We start from the raw sequence: 25101 nt of genomic DNA on the forward strand, positions 1-25101 counted from the left end.
GAAATGTTTTTCTGTGCTTGTTTTGTGCGGACAGAGTTATTCATGACTAATCTGTTTATACTGAGTATGGAACACTTTCACAGGCACTGCATCTATTACAGCCCCTGGAAATGTTATTGAAATTGAAAGGACAGAGAAGACTTCTTGTAATTTGATGCCATTCCCAAGGACCATAAATGTTAACACACTGTTCTGTAACCAAGATAATCCAGGCTCTGAATACGATACCACTCTGTTTATTACAAATAAATACTTACGTTTTAAACTATGTTAAAACTTCATCAGATAAAACTAATAAAAAACAATGCAATCATTAAGCCAATCTATTTCAAGTTCACCACCACATTCCCAAAATTACATCATTGTACAGCTGAGCATTGACCATAAAAGTGACGTCCATATGTACCATCCTCAGAACTGAATCCCCAGTTAGAACATCAGTCCTAGGGTAAGAAGTAAAGAAAATTCCCAGGTAAAATCCAAGGAAGAGCATGAACCATGGGGGAAGGAGAGAGGGCTAGAATACTGCAACATGGAAGAGAAGGACATCTATGGTTATGATAAAATTTTACACAACTATTCTATGTCCTGTTCAAGTGTTGCAGTATTCATAACATGAGGGAGAATTACAAAGCTCGTGTGTGTGTGTGTGTGTGTGTGTGTGTGTGTGTGTGTGTGTGTGTGTGTGTGTGTGTGTGTGTGTGTGTTGGGGGGGTAGGAGCACAAGAAGTCTCCACAAAGCCATGCAGAATTGCTCTAGCAAATCCTGCTCTGGATGGAAATGGACTCTAGTTTGTAGTGTTTAGTAATGATATGGATGGAGGACCAAGTAGCTGCCTCTAGGGTGGAAGCACTGTCCAGTCCTTTAAAGAAGACTCCAGATGAAGCTACAGCTCTAGCTGAATGTGCTTTAACAGAGAATATATAGTTTTCCCCTGAGAGATATAGCAAAAGGTAATTGCCTAAGAGATCCAACTAGAATTAGTTTGTTTAGAAACAGGTTTTCCCAGCACCCTGGAGTGAAAAGAAATGAACAATTGCTTGGATTTCCTAATGGATTTGGTTTTGTTCAGGTAAAATCTGAGTTGTTTGTGTACATCTAAAGTGTGCAGGTCCCTCTCACTAGAGTTTTCAGGTGATGGGGGAAAAGGTGGATAACTGAATAGATTAAGGGACAAGTCATTAACCACATTAGGCATGAAAGATAGATTGGTACGAAAGGAAACCCTCTCCTTGTGAAAAATCAGAAAAGGGTGAGAGGCCATTAAAGCTTGGAGTTCTGAAACTCGCTTAGCAGAAGTAATGGCTTTTAGTAAAACAGTCTTCCAAGCATAACATTTTAGGAGAGGAGAGAAGCAGCAGCAGGTTCAAAGGGTGCTTGGGTCAGTTTTTCCAAAAAGTAATTTAGGTCCCAAGGAGGAAGAACAGGTTTCTTTGGAGGCCTAACGTGAATGATGCCATTTAGGTAAAGTTTGACCTCTAATCTAGAAGCTAAGGGAGGAGACAAAAGTAGATATGCAGAAATGGCTGACAGATGGGCTTTAACTGAGGAGTAGGCCAACCCATCCTTGAGCAATTCATACAAGTAAGAAAGGACTAGAGGAACATCCACAGAAAATGGATCTAGCCTCTTATTAAAACACCAGATGGAGAACCTCTTCCATTTGGATAAGTAGGATCTCCTTATAGTAGATTTCCTGGCCTCCTGCAGGACAAACAGCATGTCCACAGAAAAAAGGTGTTTGAAAGGGATCCCAAGCCTATCACCCAAAAGGTCAGGTTCAGTGTTGGGAAATGTGGATGAATGAGAGATCTCTTGTCTTGTGTAAGTAAATCCACCTTTTGCGGTAACTTGTGATGACTGCCCTTAGCTAATTGCAGAAGAAGAGGGAACCAATGCTGTCTTGGCCAAACTGGGGTCACCAACAAGATTTTTGGTTTGTCCTTCTGAACCTTTAAGAGGACCTTCTGAATTACAGGGAAGGGGGACTGCATAAAGAAACATCTCCTTCCAGGAGAATGCTAGGATGTCCACCTTCCAGACCAGAGGGTGAGGGAGACACAGAACTTTGGAAGTTGTTCGTTCACAGGGAAGGCAAAGAGATCTATTTGAGGCATACTCCACTGGTGGAGAATGTTTAGAAACACATCCCTGTGGATAATCCATTCATGGGCCTGTGTTGTGGAGCTGCTCAGAGTGTGTGCCTGAACATTTTGAGCTGATGGAATGTAAACAGCTGTCAAAGTTACCTTTTTCCCAATTCCCTCCATCATCTTGTGGTCTTTATCGCAGGAAAGAAGATTGAGAGGGCAGAAATTTAGAAGTTTTACCAGCACACAAGGAGATCACAGCTGGGTCTGCAAGAGAGCATTTATATAAGTAGCTGGTGTCCTCAGGAACCTTATAGAATCTGTCTGGCCTCCTGGGTGCAGGGGGTTGAGAATCAGGGTGTTTAAATGTAGCATTGAAAGCCTCTTGAAAGGTTGGCAAGACAGGCAGGAAGGTAGAAGGCACTGGAGAGTCAATTTGTAAGAGGTCATAATACCTCTTTCTGTACCTCTGACACATGAGAGCTTTTCCATTTGAAAAACTCTCATTTTGGATTTGGGTCTTACCTTCTTAACATTTTCTTCAGACGCTCACCCGACAGACCAGCAGTACCTTCCATGCCTAATGCTAATTTCTTAAGTCTATGGTTTTCTAAAGTAAATGTTAAGGGTAGACAGATGACTGTGGAGAGTTTTAGGGAAGAATGTCTGACAGATGGCTCAGGCCTCGTAGTTGTGATCACACCCCAGACAAAAAAAAAAAAGACACTGGTAGTGGTTGTCTTTGTGTGGAATCTGCCTTCCACAATTGCACTTGCCCTTCTTGGATGACATTAACCTCTAACAAGCATGCAGTAGCAAAAGCGTTAAAGATTTTCCCCAAAAGGACACTTACCTGAACAGAAGAATAACTTTCGGCGATCAAGACGGATGACTGGAAGCTGTTACTTGGACTGGCGTTAGAAGTTCTAAGGATGGTAGGTGTGGATGGCACTTTTATGGCAGATGCTCAGCTGTACTATGTGAAACATCTCACGTATCTTGCAGTAGCTTTAAGTCTTTGGTATACTGGCTGAACGTTCGGGTCGCCTAGGTGGAATGTCCCTCATGTTATTAATACTGCAACATGGGAATAGAAGGACATCTAATATTTTCTAATCTTTTCATCCCCACAGCCAAAAGAATGCTTAGATTTATACACATCACACTTGAAATAATGTTACTACTCAAACACAAGAACTCTTTCCTGCTTACCATTTTAATTTTTACACTTCTTCACAATTCTTACTGTAGTCTACTCAAGTCAAAACCTCAATTCCATGTCATGGAACACTCTCCCTGGAGCCACAATGACCTTCTATCACAAAGGTCCCCCATGGCTCTAGATAAAAACTCTATAAATTATCCCGAAACATTTGGAACACCACTTCAGAGGTGCAAGGATTATCTGATCATTTTCAACAATTACAGAAAATAAAACCCCACCTCTATAAACAAACTAAATGTACTTGCTTCAGTTACAAGAGTTAGTCAACATACAATCGTATCCAATAAAACTCAACTCTGTTGCAAACCCATAATAAAACTCAGGCTTTTACAGATATTTTCTAAGCATTATTTATAGTTCTTCTGCTAATTAATTTCATATTTTTACATGTTACTTATGTATATATTTCTGCTTCTGTATATGCAGCTTTTTTATTAGGTTTTTGTAATCACCTTGTGTTTTGGGATGTGGCCAAAAAGGATCTTATGACCAGTCCAATCTCAAGGTTAAAAAAAAACAAAATACGTAAGTAAATAAATTCTTTTTTCTTACGTTTCTTGTCGAACTCCCTGAGAGTTATTTAAAAAAATGAGATGAAGGATAAAATTATGGAAAAACAAAAAGTTACTTCTGCTGCTAAGATGGACAATCACTTGTCACAAAAATGGTTTTATGTTTTAATTAATGATCTCTACAAAAAAAAAAAAACAGCAGTCAGTGAACAATACTCAGATCAGACTTCTGCAGCAGTGATGCAGAAACAGAAGCACTGAGAGAACTGAGAAGATCTGAAGGAAGTTCCTAGCAACACTGCCTAGATGCAAGTGCCTTGCCTACCAACCAAGGTGACACGGAGTACACTGGCATGAGACCAGTAGGTCATCACAAAGATAAGAAAGGAAAGAAGAGCACTACAGTGGGCAACACCAAATGCTATAATGCCAAAACTACAAAGGAGAAAGTACAGTTTTGTACCTACCATAAATGTAGATGTTCGAGTGCTAATACAGCTGCAGTAATCACAGATGGGTTCTCTGCCGTCAGGCGGGTCCTCGGTCGGCCGAATTCCAAAGTCTAGGTCCGGCGTCAGTTGCTGTCGCTTTCTCTCCTGACGTCAGTAAGGCCGGAGTATATAAGACACAGCCGACGCCATGTTCTTCAGTCTTTCTTGCCCCAGATGTCGGGTGCCCCCAGAAGGAAGGCAATACATAAATTATATATATATATATATATATATATATATATATATATATATATACATACATGCAATGCAATATAATCCAAAATCAGTAGTTGCAAGCAAATAAACCATAGAAGGATAACCCAGTCAGGTTGTATGAAGAGGGGGTTAGGCCCCATGCCTTTACCAAGTGGGGAAGGAGGGAGGGTAACCTGTACTGCAGCTGTATTAGCACTTGAACATCTACATTTATGGTAGGTACAAAACTGTACTATGTTCATCGTGCATACAGTTGCAGTAATCACAGATGGGTAGAGTCCCAAAGCTACGCACAGGGTGGTAGGTACTAGGTGGAACTGGGATGAGCCAGAATGCCCTGCAACACAGCAGTGGCAAAACCTGCTCTAGTTTTGGAATATAAAGGCAGGTGGTAGTGTTTTGTGAAGGTATGTACAGAACTCCAAGTGGCTGCCTCCAAAATATCTTTGGTAGGAACTCCTCTGAGGAAGGCTGTAGAGGTAGCTGTGGCCCTGGTGGAGTGGGATCTGATGCCTGTGGGAACAGAGTTCCCATGATAGTAATAACAAAACCGTATGCAGTGGCCTATCCACTTTGAAATTGTCTGCTTGGTAACTGGCTTCCCTTGAGCCCCTACAGCATAGGACACAAAAAGTTGTTCTGATTTCCTGAAGGACTTTGTTCTGTCCAAATAATAACGTAGCTGCCTATGGATGTCTAAAGAGTGTAGCAGCCTTTCCCCTTTGTTTTGAGGATTGGGGTAAAAGGTAGGTAAGTGTATGGCTTGATTTAAAGCTACCCTGGATACCACTTTAGGCATAAATGACGGGTTGGTACGAAGGGAAACCCTGTCCTGATGGAAGATGAGCAAGGGCTGCACCGCCATGTGGGCCTGTAGTTCCGAAACCCTACGAGCTGAAGTGATGGCCAGAAGGAAGGCTGTTTTCCAGGACAAATATTGCAAATCTGGTGAGGCAGCTGGTTCAAAAGGAGGCAATGATAATTTTTCTAGAATGTAATTAAGATCCCAGGCTGGTATTGGTTGTTTCCTTGGTGGTCTTATATTCTTAGCCCCTCTGAGGAACTGTCATAAGAGTGGGTGAGAAAATAAAGGTGGATCCGTGTTGAATTCTGCAGAAATGGCTGAGGCATGGATTTTTATGGAAGAAAATGAAAGTCCACTGTTCAGCAGCTCAGCTAGATACTGTAATACCTGAGGCAAATTCAGTTTTCTAGGGTCCTGGCCTTTTTTCTCATTCCAAGAGCAAAACCGTTTCCATTTTGCGGAGTAAGCCTTTCTAGTAGATGGCCTTCTGGCCTCCAAAATGACATCCTGCACCTCCTTGGAGAGTAGGGTCTGTTGTGGTGTTAAGGAATTTTCCATGCAGCAAGATTGAGTGTTTTCAGCTGACTGTGAAGAGTTTTGTAGCTGTGCTGAGTCAGCAGAAGAGGCATTAGAGGTAGGGACCAGGGAGGAGTATGTGTTAGGCTCCTCAGGAGCGGGTACCAGTGTTGCCTTGGCCAATCTGGAGCAATCAGTATCATCTTCGGTCTGTCTGCTCTTGCTTTCAAGAGCACCTTGGGCAGAAGAGGCAGAGGTGGGAAAGCGTAAACTGTCCATGCTGTCCAACTGAATGAAAGGGCGTCCACTCTCCAGGCCTTTGGATGAAAGGTCCTCGAACAAAACTTTTCCAATTGATGATTCCTGTGGGAGGCAAATAGATCTATGTCTGGCCTCCCTCACGCTTGGATTATCTCTGTAAACACCTGAGGATGCAACTTCCATTCGTGTGGATCTGTCATATTTCTGCTTAGATTGTCTGCCAGCGTGTTTTCCAATCCTGGCAAGTACTGTGCTTGAAGTTCTATTTGCCATTCCAGAGCCAAGTTCCAAAGAGTCATGGCTAGTCTGCACAAGGGGTATGAATGTGTTCCTCCTTGTTTGTTTATGTACCACATTACTGTGGTGTTGTCTGTTCTTATCAGTAATTGTCCTGGATGCAGGAGGTCCTTGAAAGCTGTAATTGCATTTATTACGGCTAGCATTTCTTTTTGATTGATGTGAAGGTGCTTTTCCTTTTGGGACCATTTGCCCTGAATGCACCTGTCTGTCATGTGCGCCCCCCAGGCGTAATCTGAGGCGTCTGTTGTGATGACTTGATTTGCTTGAGGCTTGCAGAATGGGAGACCTGTGTTTGCTTGACATGCTTGGGCCCACCATAGAAATTCCTTTTGCAAACATGGAATTATTGGTATTATTGTTTCCAAACTGTGACTGTGTTGAGACCATAGGTTTTTTAGGTACCATTGAAGTTTCCTCATATGCAACTTTGCACATGGGATTAAAAGAATGCAAGATGCCATAACGCCCAGAGCCTGCAGGATTTTCCTTGCAGTAAGCCTGGTACATTTTGCTAGTATTTTGAAGTACTGAGTTAGTTGCCCCTGTTTTTCTGGCGTAAGATAGGCCATCTGGGTGTTTGTGTCCAAGTTGGCACCCAGGAAAGTTATTTTCTGAGATGGTGTTAGCCTGGATTTCTCTTTGTTGATTGTGTATCCCAGAGAATGCAGTAACCGTGTTACATAGGCCAGATGTTCCAGAAGTATGTGCTTGCTGTCCGCTTGGATAAGGCAGTCGTCCAAATAAGGGTAAATTTGTATCCCTTGAAGTCTGCAGTAGGCAATCATTGATGCCAGGCATTTTGTGAATACTCTGGGCGCAGTAGATAAGCCAAAGGGCAATGCAGAGAATTGATAGTGGATTGAACCTGCAAGAAATCTGAGGTATCTTCTGCAGCTTTGTCTGATTGGGACATGCAGGTATGCCTCCTTGAGGTCCAATGTTACCAGCCAAAACTCCTTGCCCAGCATGGGAAGAAGCTGCTGTAATGTGAGCATCTTGAATTTTGGTACGAGTAAAAATGTGTTTAGGATGGATAAGTCCAAAATGGGTCTCCAGTCGGTTCCTTTCCTTGGTGCCAGAAAAAGTCTGGAATAAAAACCTTGACCTTGTTCGTGAGTGTACCTCTTGAATAGCTCTCATGCCTATGAGCTTTGAAATTTGTAGTTGTGCCTCTGCCCTTTGATTGGGTGGCAGGTTTGGCATGCCTCTCATTTTTGGAAGAGTGTGGAATTGAAATTTGTAGCCTCTGTTTATAACGTCCAGGATCCTTTTGTCTGTTGTGACAATATGCCAATTTCTTGCAAATAATGCCAGCTTTCCTCCCAAAGGTGCTGCCAGCTGAGACTTGCTTGGCATGGAAATGAGGGAGTCATTGGGTTTGTTTCCTATACTGTTGTGCACTGTCTTCGCCACCTCTTGGTGCTGGAGTTTGCCATTGTCGGCCTCTATATGATCCTTGTGATTGCCCTCTGCCCCTTGTGCGTCTGTATCTACCTCTTTGGGGCTTGTCAGTGGCTGGAAAGGACCAGTTTTTTGAAGGCCAATTTCTGCTAAAACGTGGTGGTTGGACCTGTAGAAAAGCTTTGACAGTTTGCATAGATTTGGCTTTTTCTTTCATTTTCCGTAATAACTCCTCAGCATTAGTACCAAACAGCACATCCTTTTGTAAAGGAGCATCTAGAAGTTTAGCTTTCACATGATCAGGCAAGCTTTGTTCCCTAAGCCAGGCATGTCTACGAATGACTGATCCTGTAGCAGCAGCTCTACTTGAGGCCTCTAGGGCATCATAGCCGCATTGTAAGGTGTGGTTACCCACTTGCTCTGCACTATGCATCATATCCTGCAACTCCTTCAAATCTGGTTGTTCAGGTTGAGACATTTTATTCCTTAATTGTGATAACAGGAACTGTTGATATTTAAGCATATGAAACTGACAATTTAAGGCCCCCATGGCTAGGGTGGCCGAGGTATATACCTTTTTTCCCCACCTTTCTAAGGATCTTGACTCTCTTTCGGCAGGAAGTGGATTCTTGACTCTCTTTCGGCAGGAAGTGGATTCTTGGCAGTAGAGGCCTTCAATCCCTTGGGGCCTTGAGAAATGGTTTCAGGGTCAGCATTATGGCTTTTGTAGAGAAATTGATGAGAGTTAGGAACTCTGTAGTACCTATCAGGTTTGACTGGTGCAGGAGGCAGGGAATCTGGGTTAAGGCAAGCCTCCGAATAAACATCATTAAGTATGTCCAAAACAGGAGGTATTGCCAGAGGTCTGTGTTGAGGTAACAAAAGAAATTCCCTAAGTCTTTTCTTGGAATCGGAAAAGTCTTGGCCTTCCCAATGGAAGTGTTCCCTCAAAGTGTGCAAGGTTTCCCCAAAGGAAAAATCCTCAGGAGGAGATACAGAAGGAATGGACTGCTCTGCATCCGAATCTTCAAAAGGGGAGTAAGAGTGTTCCTCTACATCAGAATGTTCTGATAAAATGGAGCCCTGATCAGAAGAGGGAGAATCTTCCTCCACTCTGGGTCTCTTGTCTAGAGGGGGCTGAGAACCCCTGATGAGAGTAATTAAATCCTCAGCCATTTTAAGCATCTGTTTTTTAGGCATGGGGCCTGGAGAAGGGCCCTGTGCAACAGGCCTCTTCGGATGCCTGGCTGATTTGGATTTAGTGAAGGCCTTAATAGAAAAGGAAGATGAGGGTCTAAAGACACCATGGGTGGAAGTGGACCTGTCCACATTAGGAGGCTCAACACTCGCAATGGCTTCGGTGGTTGTAGTCTGGGAAAGGGCCGAGGTACCTGCGGTCTCGGTTACAGAAGACACTGCCAAAGGAGTGTCGTCGGTAGTCAGGGACTGCAAAGGCGTCTCGCTGAGAACCGGACCACGTGCAGCCAGTTTTGGCGTGGTGTCGGTGGGGACCGCGGACCTCGCGTGTCGGTCCTTGTCCTTGCGTTTTTTGGACAAAACGGTAGTCGGAGTCTCCGACGACATTTTATAATCAAAGGCTTTTCCAAAAAAGTGTTGGGCGAACTCCGCCCGATGCTTAATAGTGCATTTATTGAAAGTAGCGCAAAAGCGACAGCCCGAGACGTCGTGGTCCGGGCCTAAACAAGGTATGCAGAGGGAATGGAAATCCTTATGCGGTATTTGCTTCCCACAAGAAATACAATTATTAACTTTTTCTGACATCGGTCTGAGGCAAGAAAAGTTTCCCCAACGGGGTACTTAGCTTTAATGAAGACTTCGGTTTCCAATTTTTCGTAATTCAGGAGCTGGCCGACCGGCACTTGCGAACTGCTTCTGCTTCGGGCACCGCGTGGCAAAAAAGACTGAAGAACATGGCGTCGGCTGTGTCTTATATACTCCGGCCTTACTGACGTCAGGAGAGAAAGCGACAGCAACCGACGCCGGACCTAGACTTTGGAATTCGGCCGACCGAGGACCCGCCTGACGGCAGAGAACCCATCTGTGATTACTGCATCTGTATGCACGATGAACATCATGCAAAAAGTATTTCTTTAGTGGAAATTCAGAAGATGTATGCACAACATATTCTTGGTCAGTACCTGGAGGAAAGCAAAATGGTGAAATTCAAGAAAAAGCAAAGATGCAATATTAAACCCGAATGAAAAAGGTGTGATCTGTAAGTTTAGACACAATGAAAATTTAGACTGCATCAGATTACCAACCTTTACCTGCCCACAATTTCCATACTTTGCATTTGGATGAATTTATTATTCTGTATGGACCAGGACTCTGCCAAACACCGAATACATCCATTTATAATTACCCTATTAAAACATCAGTGCTTTTAGATAGATCACAATGGTATCATATTTTACATGTTACTGTAAGCAACCCCTCTTCAACGCAGCCTAATTGCTGATGTAAGCAACTTTTCAAAAGCAGTAACGTACTAAACACAGTTACAGTAATGAGTACTATAACATGGGACAGAATAAAATACATAGGGTGTCATGCATTCAATTGCATTTCAATTGTTGATACTCCTGAAAAACTTTATACACGCAAAGAATAGTTTTAACATATATGTAATTTCTGTTGCACTACATACTTCTTTATAAGTGATGTGCTACTAAAATGAAGGTCGTTGCCTAAGTTTTTGCAATTCACTACCAATGCTGTAATATTATACTGTACTTATAACTCAGGACATAAAGCCAACTAGTCCCCCCTCACTAGCACACACTCTCAAGACAACCTAACATATCACACTAAAACCCTTTTCTTTTACATTTGTTGTTGCTGATAAGCTATAGTTTAGTTATTAACTGATACTTATCCCTTCTCTTTCAGTCTGTCTTGCTGCATAAAACCTACCACAGGTGTTTCCTGCCACTCGGGGTACTTCTGGCCTTCCATTCATGAATAGAGCCTTCCAACGTAATCTGATTCAACCCTTGGCGAGCCTACTGACCTCCCCAAGAACTAGCAAAAATAAAAAGTGTATGTACCATTTGGAAGATAACAGTACTTTTCAGCTGTATTTCAACCTTGTGTGTCCATGCTAGCAGCCTACCATGGCCCCCACTCACCCTTTCTCTCACTAGTCTATCCACTCCCCTCTAGGTGCCTGTAGCCCCACACTGCAGTTACATTTGTCCACAAGGTGGCAGCATCTACTTACTGCCAACCAATTTTTCCTTCTTGTTTAAATAGCTTTGATATCCTTCTATTGCCCTATTGTCTCTACTAAACCTCTGTGACTCTCTTTGCCTTCTCTTTGGTCCTGCCTAGCTTATCTAGTGCCCCCCCCTTGTATCTTTCTGACCTTTGTGCTTGCTCCACTGATCGTTTCTCGCTGACTTGCCTTCTTCCTTCTCCCTGGCTCTGTTCGCCCTGCGGGCTCACTCTGCTTCCCTACCCTACCCCCAAATCTCACCCACCCCCAATATCTCTACACTTATACTTACTTAACCACACCCACCCACTCCCAGACCCAATCAACTTATTCACCCCACCCATAACTAAATCAATCCCTCCCAGTGCAATCCCCTACTTTCATCCCACCCCTACTGATCATAGCCTGTTCCAATACCTATCCAATCCTAAAGTTTATCCCAATAAGTACCCACAATTAACATCAACATCATGTCCACAAAACCTACCACACTTCTAACTCAAATACTACATCTCATCACCTTATCCTACTTAAATCTACTCACTAGTCCTCTCTGTGCCAATCTCCCCCATTTCTCTCTACTATCCCATCCTGTTTACAGCATGATCACTCCTCAGCCTGTACATCCACCAGTCTCTACTGCTTCAACAATGCTATGCTCTTCCCATATAAACTCTTATCCAACCCTAGAATTACTTCCCCCATTTATATTAGCCCCACCTCATCAAAGCTTATAATCCACAAATCAGATGCTAACCAATTCAAATATCTATTTTCCCATATCCGTAACTTTATCTCCATCTTGCTCTCAGGAGACATTCTTCCAAATCCTGACCCGCCCCCCCCCCCCCACAACTCAACCTACCCATCTAACCCTTCTCACTCAGCTGCCAAATCCATCCATTTCACAGCTCTTAACGCTCAGAGCATATGTAATAAAATCCCTAATCGTCATGCCTGGCTTCTCTACAATAAACCAGATATTCTGTCCATTTCTGAAACATGGCTTAAACCTCAAACAAAACCGCCTAACTATAGCATTATTAGAAAAAATAGAACCCATAAAAGAGGGGGAGGCATCACACTCCTCTATTCCTCATCCCTCTCTCTTACCCTCTACTCAAAGCCTATTCCCAAATTTAGTAATGCCGAATTAATTCCAGCCCTACTCCATGTAAACAAGCATAAACCAATTTGTATTGTCACCCTCTACTTCCCTCCTTGTTACAATATCCCAATTCTCGAAGAAATTCTCTCCTGGTTTTCTACAAATATTACTAATGAAACCATAATCACGGGCGATGTTAACATTAATTGGGCCTCAATAGAATCTCCAACTAACTCCCTAAATATAAATCTTTACTACTTCACTCAACTTATCAACTCAACCACTAGACCTTCTAAAGACTTCCTCACTGGAAGCACCTTAGACTGGATTCTGGTATCCCATCCCAAATACATCTCTGACAGTAGTACCTTACCTGACCCACTAGGGGACCACTTTCCCTCATCGTCTTCCCTCTTCCCTACAATTATCCCATACCTACATCTCCACTCGGCAATTAAAAAACTTTAATCCTAATGCATTCTCTAATGCACTACAAAGTACAATCTGGAATCCACTGAAAACTCTATCACTAGGTAAGGCTGTTTTCTACTTCAATACTATTTTCTTAAACTTGTTAGACTCATTTGCCCCCTTGAAAACTAAAAGCATAAAAAGTATCCCCGTCCCATGGTTAAGAAAGAATACCTTAGCCAACATGCGACTCCGTGATAAAGCTTGGAAACACTACCACAAAACTAAAACTTCCACTACACTTTACAACTATAAAATGCTTCGTAACAAACTAAAAAAATTTATTATCTCAGATTGCAAAGCCTACTTTTTCACACTCCAAAATAACCATAACACTAACCCAAAAAAAATTCTGGGATGAAATCTCACCCAGGTAAAAAAGAAAATCCCTGCCCTGATCCAAATGCCTCCGACTTGAATTTAGCTTCCAAATTCAACTCATTCTTCACTGACTCCATAGCCAAACTTGCAACCTCTTTCACTATTCCCACTCCTCCACACTCACCTCTACACAACCCTTCCTCCTTCTCCAATATCTCCAGCTTTCAACCTCCACCCTTCTCCATGACCCCAATCCCTATATCTACTATATAAAAAAAAAAAAAACTTCTACTAAACTTGAAACCATGTTCTAATGCCCCAGATGAAATACCCTCTCACTTCCTAAAGTTAGTCACAGAAGCCATTGCCTTCCCTATCTGCATCCTAATAAAGGGGTCAATTACAGAATGCCATGTTCCACAGCTCTGGAAAAAAGCTTTTATTATTCCACTCCATAAAGAAAGCAATAATAATGACATCCCTAACTTTCGGCCTATTGCCATCCTATCCCTTCTCTCCAAACTCCTCGAAAAATGCGTCCATTTACAACTCTTGCCCTATCTTATAGATAACCACCTTCTCACTCCCACCCAGCACGGATTTCGACTTGGCCATAGTACCACCACCACTGCTTTCCTCTCCTTCCTAGAAACGGTCAATAAGGCCCGAGACTCAGGAAACATTGTATCCACCCTCCTCCTAGACCTCTCCAAGGCCTTCGACATCATCTCTCATAGTCTCCTCCTTACTAAAATCTCTAAACTAAATATATCCCACTCCTTTATTTAATGGTTCACCAGTTATCTATCAAATATGCAACAAGCAGTCAAGTGGGAAAAAGCCACCTCAACCTTCCTAAATACTGCCACAGGTGTGCCCCAGGGCTCAGTTCTAGGTCCCCTTCTATTTAACATTTTCACCAATGACTACTATCAGGCCATCCATAATACCAACCTTGTGCAATATGCGGACAATTCAACTATAATCTGCTCTGCCACCTCTATTTCCTCCTTAGCAAAACTAACCCAGGACGCCTTCCCTTCTGAGGAATGGATGCTAGACAACCATCTTGCACTCAATGCTACCAAGACTAAGCTTATGATATTCACCCCATCTAAAACTATCAGCCTAGATAAAAACTCATTCTCTATCACCAGTCGAAACACACTTCTCAAAATAGTCTCCACTGCAAAACTACTTGGAGTCCTTATAGACTATCAACTAAAGTTTGATAGCCATCTCCAAGTAAATATATAAAAAAAAAACTCACAAGAAGCTTGGTATTCTGCATCGCCAAAAATCGCTATATATCTCTCCCTCTACCCGGATCATTCTCGCTACTATGCATCTCATCCCATCCCTCCTCTATGGCGCCTCTATCCTTACTAATCTGCAATCTTCACTCAAGACAAACCTCTCCTCCTGTTATAATAAAATCTCTAAATTTGCAACAGGCCATAGAACCTCTACTCACCATTGTACTTCCCTACAGCAATTGAAGTGGCTAGAGTTAACTAATTACCCACCCTTCAAATGCATTAGCCTCATAGACTTCTAAGATCTAACTCCCAAAATCTAATAGAATTACATAAACCTGTCCATCCATCAGGGAAACATCTTCTGTCCTTCTCTTTAGCTCACCACTGGAACTCTCTCCCTCCTCTAATCCACACCACTAGCAGTCCCTCCACCTTCAAAACTTTGCTTCGCTCACACCTAACTTCACAATGGGAATGCTCCTGCTCTCATCCTACATAACTTCCTTGACTCAGCTAGTAAATCTGTGACTATCCTTCTACAGCCTTGTACCCACCAATAATAATGTGTTGGAAATGGCACACTAAAGAAAAAAAAACAATTTGATTGTAATTTAACTTTGTTCATGCATATACTAATGCCAATCTATTGTAATACTGTCACTCTGTATTTCTCCAACTGACCTGTACGTTCGTAATTTTCAACTTTGTCAACTAAAACATTTGTAATTTTCAACTTTGTTAACTAAAATGTAACTGTAAAGTGGAGCTTTTCTCCCCAGGACTCCACTGAAAACGGGCTCCTAGTGGCCTAATGGACCATCCTGGCAAACAAACTGAAAATAAACAAACAAATAAATAAATGCAAAATGGCTGCATTACAGTGCACATAAAAATGACATGAGTGAGAAATAATTTAGTTAACTGTAAAAATAAAAGCACGTTAAATGCAAAGTAGCTAACTGTTAAAAATAATACCATGTTTAAGTTGGGACAAATAAAATGCAAACCATCCACTACTGAACCTGTAAAGAAGTAGCTGTCAAGATAAGACTGACTAAATTAAAGCAGTCTACATAATTTTACAATTGGATGAAATAATGAACTAAAGACCCAGATGACGGAGCAGACAATGCTTTATTTAAATTAAGAAGCAAGCACTTTTATCTACACTTAGAACTTCAACACACAGAGAAAAAATGCAATGTGTACACTCTTTCTGTGAAAATTGTTTACATAAATACACAGTTTTATAATTTTGTGTTAAGAAAAATGTAAACAGCAAACCCTTGTTAATGTGAAACAAAGTCTGTGAACTGATTTATTTATGGTCATGTATAATGATGACAATAGGAAATGTCAAAACAATTTCCTTTATCATAGACCATAAGTGAATATTTCCTTCTCCACTGCTTTATGTTCCTTTGAGAATTAAAACCAGTTATAGTTAAAAAAAACATTTTTTTAATGCAAATTCAAAAAGCCATTCTTTGTTTCAAAAACACATCTTCTACTATTACAGTCCAAATAATGTAGTTTCCCTTCCAATGATCCAGTTCCATTATATTCTCATTTGCAACAATACAAATTACTTTTATGGGAGAGTCGTATGCTACATTTTTCATAACAAGCTCTATTAACTTTATGTACAAACTATTTCATTATATGTACCTGAATAGCAATTTTGATTAAGAATAAATAGTGTTTACCTGGTTGTATATATCATCCGAACGAAGTCGACCAACGACCATACTGATAAAAGTCTCACTGACTGGGACCCTCTGAAAATAACTTTCTGGATAATTAGGAGGTCTTTTGGCTCCTGGCTGACTAGAATAGCCAGTGCTGCGTAGCAGCTTGCAGATGTCATCTAAATTTGTGTCCCCAGAAGATCGTGCTGCACTGGATCGTAAAATAAACATGAGTTTAAAAACTGTAACATTTATAAGCACACACACACACATGCACATCTTTACTAGTTACTTCATATTTTGCACAATTCTATGTAATGTGTGCTCAACAACAGTATTCTGTAAGCACTGTGGGAGCTGTGGATAGTGGGACCACTTTGAATAGGGCAGGAGTTACAAGCTTCCCACACTGCTATCATCAACATTTGATGGCACAATGGAACTAGCAGTACAGGGCTTTAGAATCTTACTACTATAATCTGCAAAGGGTAATTGACCTTAATGATATGCAGTAAATGTGCACTGCTGCCGTGACCAATCTCCAGCACCTGCCATTTCCAAATAAGGTTTACATTATACACCTACAGATGAGTGTTATAAATCATTGGCAGCCTAAGATTTCACCCAACTCAGACTGAGCACAGTGAGTTCCATTACAAATCTTACTGACAGTAATTAAAATTTAACCAAAAGAATTTTGTGCATGCACACATCATTTACCAGAATGTGAGATAAACAGTAATTCTCCTGTACCAACACCCTCCCTTCTCAAGTTTATGATATGCTTCTCACCGGTTATTCAAAACAAACAAAGCAGGAACAAATCCTTAAAATAAGCCTACCTTTCAATATTCAAATGGTAGCAACTAGTTTGAACACTCACTATTCATACAGCAGTAACCACCCAATTATCAGTCTTAGTAAAATGCACAAACCCATAAGCTACTAAGAAAAATATCAGCCACATGCATTCAAAGCTAGACAATAACATTCTACTTGAAATAAAGCATTTTTTAAATAAATACACAGACACTACAACATGCACAAATAATTTACAATAAAACATGCAAATATTAAGAAATGGTCAAAAAAATCAACTTCTGAACAAGAAACATTTGGATTCTAGCTAAAAGGAAAACTAAGCCCTTCTAGTTTCTGGCTTTTAAGTCCAAAGTAAAATCTGCAAGCCAATAAAGCCAATACAGCACACAATAAACACCATCTGCTAACTGTATGCAAAGGGCATGCAGAGAGCACTGATTTCCTTAACTGGCAAGAATTAACAGCCTCCCTAGTAGAAGTCCCTGAAGAGGGATTTCCTGTGAATCAGTCTGAATTTAACACATCTTTCTGTTTTCACAATTACATGCCAGAGGCCATACAGGGAAATAGTTTCCTACAAGACCCTATCACGCACCTGAACTAATATCTTCCTTTTTGCCATTGCAAACTACTGTGAATGATTAGACTGTTCCTATGTGCTCATTTGTCCTCTCAAGTGGTGTTAGGTACCTCCTTTTTATGCTGCTGTGCTCTGCCAGACAGAAAGAGGTCACCCTTTTTCTCCCAGTTCCTCAGTATTGTTATGTTCTCAATCAGCTAACCAGAGACTCAAGCAAACTACAGAGAGCTTGTTCCCTCATGGAGAGGCCTCTCAACTTGACACTCACTTGTATACCCATGCAAGCAAGTCTTTATTTCTGTAATATAACCACTAATACTATCTGCTTCCATGCAGTGTTCTAATTTTTTTCTATATGCTTCAGAGATCAGTTTGAAACATTCAAATAGACAGTGTTTGACTACTCAAGCAAGTCACATCCGACATTCTGGATAGAGCAAGAATTGCCTTGGCAATAGGAAGAGGACTTAAAACATCTGGTGTTGATGACAAACCATTTCAAACCACGTTTCCCATTATACGCTAACGTACTGATCTCATCATGTGGAGGTCATCCTTAGCCCAGTACTTATGTGCTCTTGACAAAACACCGTTAAGCTCCTCCTCAGTCCACTGTCACCTCAGTTTTTCTTTTCAGTCCTTTTCTTTTTCCTGAGCTTTGAGCCTTCTCATTCTCTCAGATGAGACAACTTTAGAGTGGTTAACTATTACTATTTTCAATCTAGCACACACAATAGGCAATAAGGAAATAACTAAGTAAATGGGCAGTCAAATACTTCTTGGAAATGATGAAGCAGACTCAAAATTTATGAATGTACATGTAAGCATGGTTGATAACACTGCTGCTTCACATGGCCTGAACCCCAGTTCTCAGATGGGTATCCACACGTTTCTACTGGTGTCTCTAGTTTTTGCCTACATCTCAAAGATATGCTGGTATACTGATTGACACTAATAACGTTTCACTAGGCAGGTGTGTGATCATGGATGCATGTGAATGGATATGCAGTGCAACAAACTGGTATCCCATTTAGAATTAGTTCTTGCATTATGCTCGTTGCTTGCAAGAATATATTATGGGTTCCTGCAACTGTGAAATGAATAAAAGCAGCTAAAGAAAAATGGGTGTATAGACAAGGATGATGAATGAAGACCTGCGCCCTGTACAGTCTGCTAAATCTTAGAACTACCCCCACTATTCAAAGGCTACCTTCCTATAATCATATGACAACCTGGCAAATTGTCAAGCCTCCCTAAACCCATAAAATACTTCTACTTATGTGAAACTGTTCACAGAAACCCTGTACAAGCATGTTAACAGCTGCATAGGGCAACTGTACCAACCAATAAGAAATGCAGAACTAACTCAAAACAGGCTACTTTGGTAGAATCACAACATCAACAGGCTTTATAACAGGAGGAAGAAAGCTGCGTCAATGTGAAAACATTGGTTAACAATATATACAACTTGAATTATAGGTTGATATTAAGTGTTAGGCTAGTAGTCCCCCTTCAAAACTGAGAACCAAACCCTATACCTTGTGTCTGTGAGGTAATTACCTTAACCATTATATCAATCTTAGCTTATATGACAATTTAATATTTAAAGAAATTGTATCCACCTTTCGAGAAATTAAATGTAAGTTAGTATAACAGAAACAAGAGCTGCAATTTGCAGCAAGAGAAAAACAGGAGTAGAGCATTTTCAGAAAGATAGCCAGGTGAGAGAAATAGACTGAAGTAAGGAAGTGAGTGAAGAAGGGAGAGTAAACAGAAGTAAGAATATGTACTCCCATAATAAGGGCTACAGTTTATCCAGGGGCTGAGCACGAACAGTACCACATTTCAGAATGGTTTTAAAGGACTGAAGGTAGGCTACTAACCTGATGGACACAGGTAAGGAGCTCCAAGCCTTAGCAACACAGTATGAGTACAGACCATGGTCACCAGATTTCACAGGTTTGTGGACATAGAGGAGTTTTTGGTCAATGGATTGTAATCACTGATTAGGAATATAGTTTAGTAGCATAGTATTTAGTGTTAGAAAAGCAAACTGATGCGGTCTACTTTTGTAAGTGGTAAGAAGCTGTGCATAAGTTAGTTGATGGGGTAGTTCTAACCAATTTAGGCTTTTTAGTGTTATACATTGGTGGGTTCTGAAAGGGGTATATACTGCAAATGTAGCCACTTTATTATAGCATTGTTCAAGTTTTGATTGTTTTGATACCTGGAGGTTAGCAAGGATGAGAGTACCATAAAGTAGTGAGGGTAGGTGGTAAGTAGAGGCAATTGTAGTTTTAGCTGCTTTGGTAAGAAAGTTTTTGGCTCTGTAAAAGCATACCTACTTTTTGGTGAGTTCTTAAATGCAATTTTGTATATGCAAGTCATATTTAAGATCATCCATTATCATCCCTACTAATTTGTTACGAGAAGGGATTTCAATGGTTGCATTATTAAGAGTGAGGACTTTGCATTTTATTTCATATGAGAGAGAGAGAGAGAGAGAGATTTTTTGGGTTGAGCACGAATTGTAAGCTACAAAGCCACATTTCAGCAGTTGTCAAAGATTCTCGAGTACATTTCTGGAGATGTGCTGGTTGTCTGATATTCATACAAATGTTGTCATCTGCATATTTTATTATGGAAGCCTGTTATTTGAATGCATAGAGAGTGTTGGTGTGAATGTTAAAGAGGAGGGGACCAATGGTACAGCCTTGTGGTACACCAGTGGTGAGTGGGATCTATGGAGAAAGGAAGGATTGACATTTTACTGACTGATGCCTATTGGCCAAACAGCTTTTGAACCACATAAGAGTGGGCCGAAACAGATCTAGTTAGGACATCTGAAGTGGAATTTTGCTGTGATAAAATGTGCTGAAGACTTTAGACAAGTCCAGAAATAAAAAGGAAACTAATTTATCTGTTGCTTTAGTGGCAGAATCTATAAAGGTTAGAAGCATAGTGTCAGTACTATTAATGGCATGGAAGCCATGTTGTGAGGGGGATGGAGTTCTTCCTGCAGGATACAGTTTAGCAATTGTTTTTGGAAAGTACAGTTTTCATGTATTTTGGAGAGAGGGGAATAAGATTGCTATAGGTCTACAGTTAGTGATGACTTGAATTTCCTCCTTTGGGTAGAGGGATAGTGTATATTTTTTTCTAGAGTCAGGGAACAGAGGATTCCTGGGCTCACCCATTCATAAGAATTGAAACAGGATACCCTATCAGTGAGTGATCTTCTCAGCATCGTCACGGCTCAGCTGTTAGGAGCTACAGGAATAACCTATAATGGGAAGAAAACATCTAATTACCACATTTTTTCATGATATTTACAGTCTCACTGAAGGCAATATGGTTAGATATCCAGAGTAAATGGAGGAATTGTCCTCATCTTCACTGAAGTAAACAGAGGAAAAAAGCACCACAGCTCTGAAATACTTGGTCTCTCAGAATCCTCAGTTTCAGAGTTTATTTTTAAGGCTGAAGTTTGTGTCTCAGAAGATTTGATAAATGCACAGGATAAGCCTTTGAAATTGGAAAACAATGTGAATACAACCACTACAGGCTCTAATGTACTGGACCCTGTACTTACAAATGTGGGAGAATGCAGCACCTTCCCAGTGCCTCATCTTCCCTGGTAAGGTCCACCATAAAACTTACTCTTTGAAATCAAAATCAACTTCATAATCCCATTACAATCAGTAACAGTTAGGAACCATTTCAAGGTAAATTACCTTTCATTATGTGATGGATTGTCAAAATTCAGTGCCCCTCCAAACCCAGAGAACACAGCAATCTATGCTGAATTGCTCTCAGAAACTCTGTACAACCATGTCAATGGCTACACAGAGGCTGCTGTACTTACCAGAAGTAAGCCCAGGACTAACCCTTGAAACAAACCACCCTGATGACATCTCAAGTTAAACAGGATATACAACAAAAAGAAAAACTACTGCAAAAATAAGGAAAGGTACTTCCCATTAAAATAAATACTCTCTCAAAGTAAACAGGCAACTAAGAGGGCTAATTAGGTCAAGCAAAGACAAATTTGAGGTTAAGATAGCCTACAAGGTGAAGGATAATCCTTCGACAGCTATGTCAGAAACCTCAAGGGCATCACACAATGTACTGAACTGGTGGTTGACGGTATCCCTTTCATTGAGCCTGGTGATATAGGAAACCTGTTAGCAGACAAATTTAATTTCAACTTTACCCCCTCTCACCCCAACCATCACCTCAAAAATACCCTCAAACATAACCCCTCCAGCTAAACCAGTTATAACTAGGGAGTATGTATTGTCTGTACTCACTAAAGTCAAGAAGAATGCCTCAGTGGGCCACAATAACATCCCAGGGTGCCTCCTGAATATATAAAATATGACTTATCAGGACCTCTGGAGTCATTAACTATAGTTTTAAAACATGCTTTGTGCCATGTGAATGGAGGACTGCAATGGTCATCCTCATTTATAAGGGAGGACCTTCAACAAATCCTGGAAACTACAGACTCAGTCTGACTAGCCTTATTTTCAAAGCCATGAAAATAATTATCATTGGAAATTATCAAGAAAGACAAAGAAGACCTCCAGAGGCTGGATCCATCCCAGGTTGATTTTGTCAAAGGAAGATCATGCTTACAGAATCTAATGGACTTCTTTGAAAAGGTCAGTATGGCAATGGGTGAGGGGAAAAACAGTTAATACTGCCTCTATAGATCTGGCTGAAACATTTGATAGAATATCTCACTCTGGCATTGTCAACAAACCTCTGAAACTAGATATAACCCCCCCTTTATAACAGGCTGGAGAGGTAACCGGCTCATTAATAGGAACCAAGAGGTTAGAATCAGTGAGGCTACCTCCATAAAGAGGCCAGTTACCAATGGAGTCCTACAGGGCACTGTGCTGGCCCCAATCCTCTTTGGCATCTACTTTTCGGATGTCAAAGCCAATGTTAAGGCCTTTGGCTGACCAAAGTTTACAGATGGCTGCAAACTGGGAGCAATCACTGAATCCCTCAAGATGTACACACCCTTCAGGAAGGTCTAATACAGACAAATTCTTGGTACCCAAACCATGGCTTAAAACACCATACCAAAAATTGAATTATAGTACCTTTTGGGAAGTCTACCACCCCAAATAACTATGTCATCAATAAAACACCCCTAAAAGTTGATTCATTACTCAGGAATCTGGTAACTCATGTAGACAGTAACCTAGCCTTCAACCAGCAAGTGTTCAGGGTAGTAAGAAAATCCTTTTGTGTTGCTCAGCTTATAAGCAATGACATGTCATCTAGGTCCAAAGAGTTCAACACAGCACATGCACGGTCCCCATCAGACCCATCATAGAGCCCACAAAGGTTCCTTACAAAAGAATACAGGGAGTAAAACAGTGTTCTTTGCTGATCACCTCAAAGCCCTGTTTATTTACTCAGTATCATACAGACGGCTGAGAGGTGATCTTTGCCTGGCATAAAGAACATCCCTGGACCTTGTTTTGATGAACCTTTTGCACATCGGCAAAACAAACAGCATCAGAGCTACTAAATTAAATGACCTAAATTTGCTTGCGACATAAATAGGACATGTTGCAGAGATAGGTTTCTCAGAGAATTTCCATTTTCTGGAATAGGATCCCCATCCATGTGAAGCAGAGTTCCTTCTTATCCCTTTTTAACAGCAACTTGGACCAACAGATGGGTTCAAAATTAGTACTATGCTAACTGCCCTTCTGGCCCATTTTAAGCCTAGATAATTACCTTATGTAAGAATCAAGCCCAGCACCTTGTGTCTGTGAGGTAAACACCTTAAGCATTATACCAACCTAGCCTAACCATTATGCCAAAAATTCTCCCAGTCTTTGATGGACAGTGGCGGTCAGTAAATTACCACCTATCTAAATCAGATTTGTGAGTCACATTTGGGATGCATGGCTAAGCTTATAAGGCCCCTAGTGGTCATTAATCTACAGATCAGGATGCAGCACAACTGACCCGTTGTTTGCAGTGAGACAGACAGTTGTGAAGCTAGAAATAAGGAAAGATTGCCAACTGGACATTCACTGACTTGGAGTATGACAAAGTCCCAAGAAAGCTAATTTGGGCAGTACTGCTGTGGTTTGAAGTCCCAGAAATATTGGTAGAATTAGTGTAGGCTATGTACAAAGACTCGCTGACTCAAGTATGAACTGTGTTCGGTCTCACAGAGGGGTTCCTGGTGGGAGTGGGTGTGGTCCAGGGTTCAGCTCTGAGCCCGCTGCTATTCATACTGGTGATGGACTACAGTAGCAAACAGGTCAAAGAGGACAGATCAACAAAGTTGCTGTATGCAGATAATGTGGTATTACAGGCAGGCTCGGAGCAAGAACTTCAGCAAAGGATAGGGGAATGAAATGGAATGCAAAACTGAAGGCACATGGGATGAAACTAAGTACAGATAAGCCAGTGGTAATGGCAGCAAACTGAGAGAATCAGAAGAAGCTGAGAACTGAGAAGGGAAAATGGTGCAACAGCTTCATGTATCTGGGAGAGGTGGCTGTGAAGGGAAGTCTGAATGAAGAGGTCAAAGCTAGAATCAGAGAGGCTGCAGTTAAATGGCATACAGTGCAAAGTGTAATGTATGACAGAAGAATGAAAAAAACTGAAAACTAAAGGTGCACAAAACAGTGGTGTGACCAGTACTACTGTATGGCACAGAAACTGGGCAGTAAAGGTACAGCAGATGAGAAAGCTAGAAACGATGGAAATGAAATGCCTGAAAATGGTGGTAGAAGGCATACTGTGGGACAGATGAAGAAACGAGGACATAACAGCAAAAAGTCAAAGTATCTCCAATTGCAGAAAAAAATCAAAGGGAACAGATTATGGTGGTTTGGGCATATGTTCAAAAAAGCAGTAGGCAATCTGGTGAAGAAGATTTGGGACAGACAGGAAGAAGGTAAGAGAAAAGTAAAGCAATGGATGGACTGTGTGAGAGAATTATTCTTATGGACAATACAATTCTTCCTGTTATTGTACAGTTGATTTATACTCTGATTTCACTATAGGGGTTCATTCTTGAACTTGCACTGTATGTATGTCTGAAAGCAATGGACTCTAAAATTAAAGCATTTAGGGGAGCACAGAAACTGTCCATGAATGTAGCAGTGTGTGAGATGGAGTCATTAAGGGAATGGGGGGTGTGCTTAAATTTGAACCATAAAATTCCAAAGAACGGACATGCTGAGTCCAATAAATGACGTACAAGAAGTAATTTCTCCACAAAGCTTTTGGGAGAAACCCTTCATTGTGTGTAACATAGTCAAAACCCATACTTCATTTAAACAACCCAAGACACATCCCAATCAAAATCTATTTCATATCAGACAACTGAACTACTTAACACTTAAAGACATATACAGCAGTCTACTTAAAAAACTCCATTAATATTTTACTTCACATGGAAACGTACATTCCCTAAAATACACAACTAAAACAATCAAAAAAATCAATACAGATAAAACCGTATATATATATATATATATATATATATATATAAAAAAAATATATATATATATATATATATATATATAAAAAGAAATGGCAAATGTATGTTCAATTGTCTGATATGAAATAGATTTTGATTGGGCTGTGTCTTAATATACGTTGTTTAAATGGAGTACGGGTTTTGAATATGTTACACACACTGAAAAAGGGTTTCTCCCGAAAGTTTTGTGGAATAAATTACTTGTACATCATTTATTGGGCTCAGAGTGTCCATTCTTTGGAATTTTGTGGTTCGTACTTTGTTTTACATTCCA

The 25101-nt window shown here is 40.8% G+C and overlaps 1 protein-coding gene across 1 annotated transcript in view; it reads right to left on the bottom strand.

Moving 5' to 3' along the window:
- The window catches only part of WASHC5 (WASH complex subunit 5), a 1015994-nt gene that overhangs the window by 832067 nt on the left and 158826 nt on the right, over window positions 1-25101 (bottom strand). Inside the window, exon 5 of the mRNA XM_044066602.1 lies at window positions 15919-16111. Coding sequence (XP_043922537.1) covers window positions 15919-16111 — 193 coding nt within the window. The remainder of the gene's footprint in view (window positions 1-15918; window positions 16112-25101) is intronic.

Source organism: Protopterus annectens, chromosome 3.part1 (assembly GCF_019279795.1).
Source record: "Protopterus annectens isolate FY-2018-M chromosome 3.part1, PAN1.0, whole genome shotgun sequence".
Taxonomy (NCBI): Eukaryota; Metazoa; Chordata; order Ceratodontiformes; family Protopteridae; genus Protopterus; species Protopterus annectens.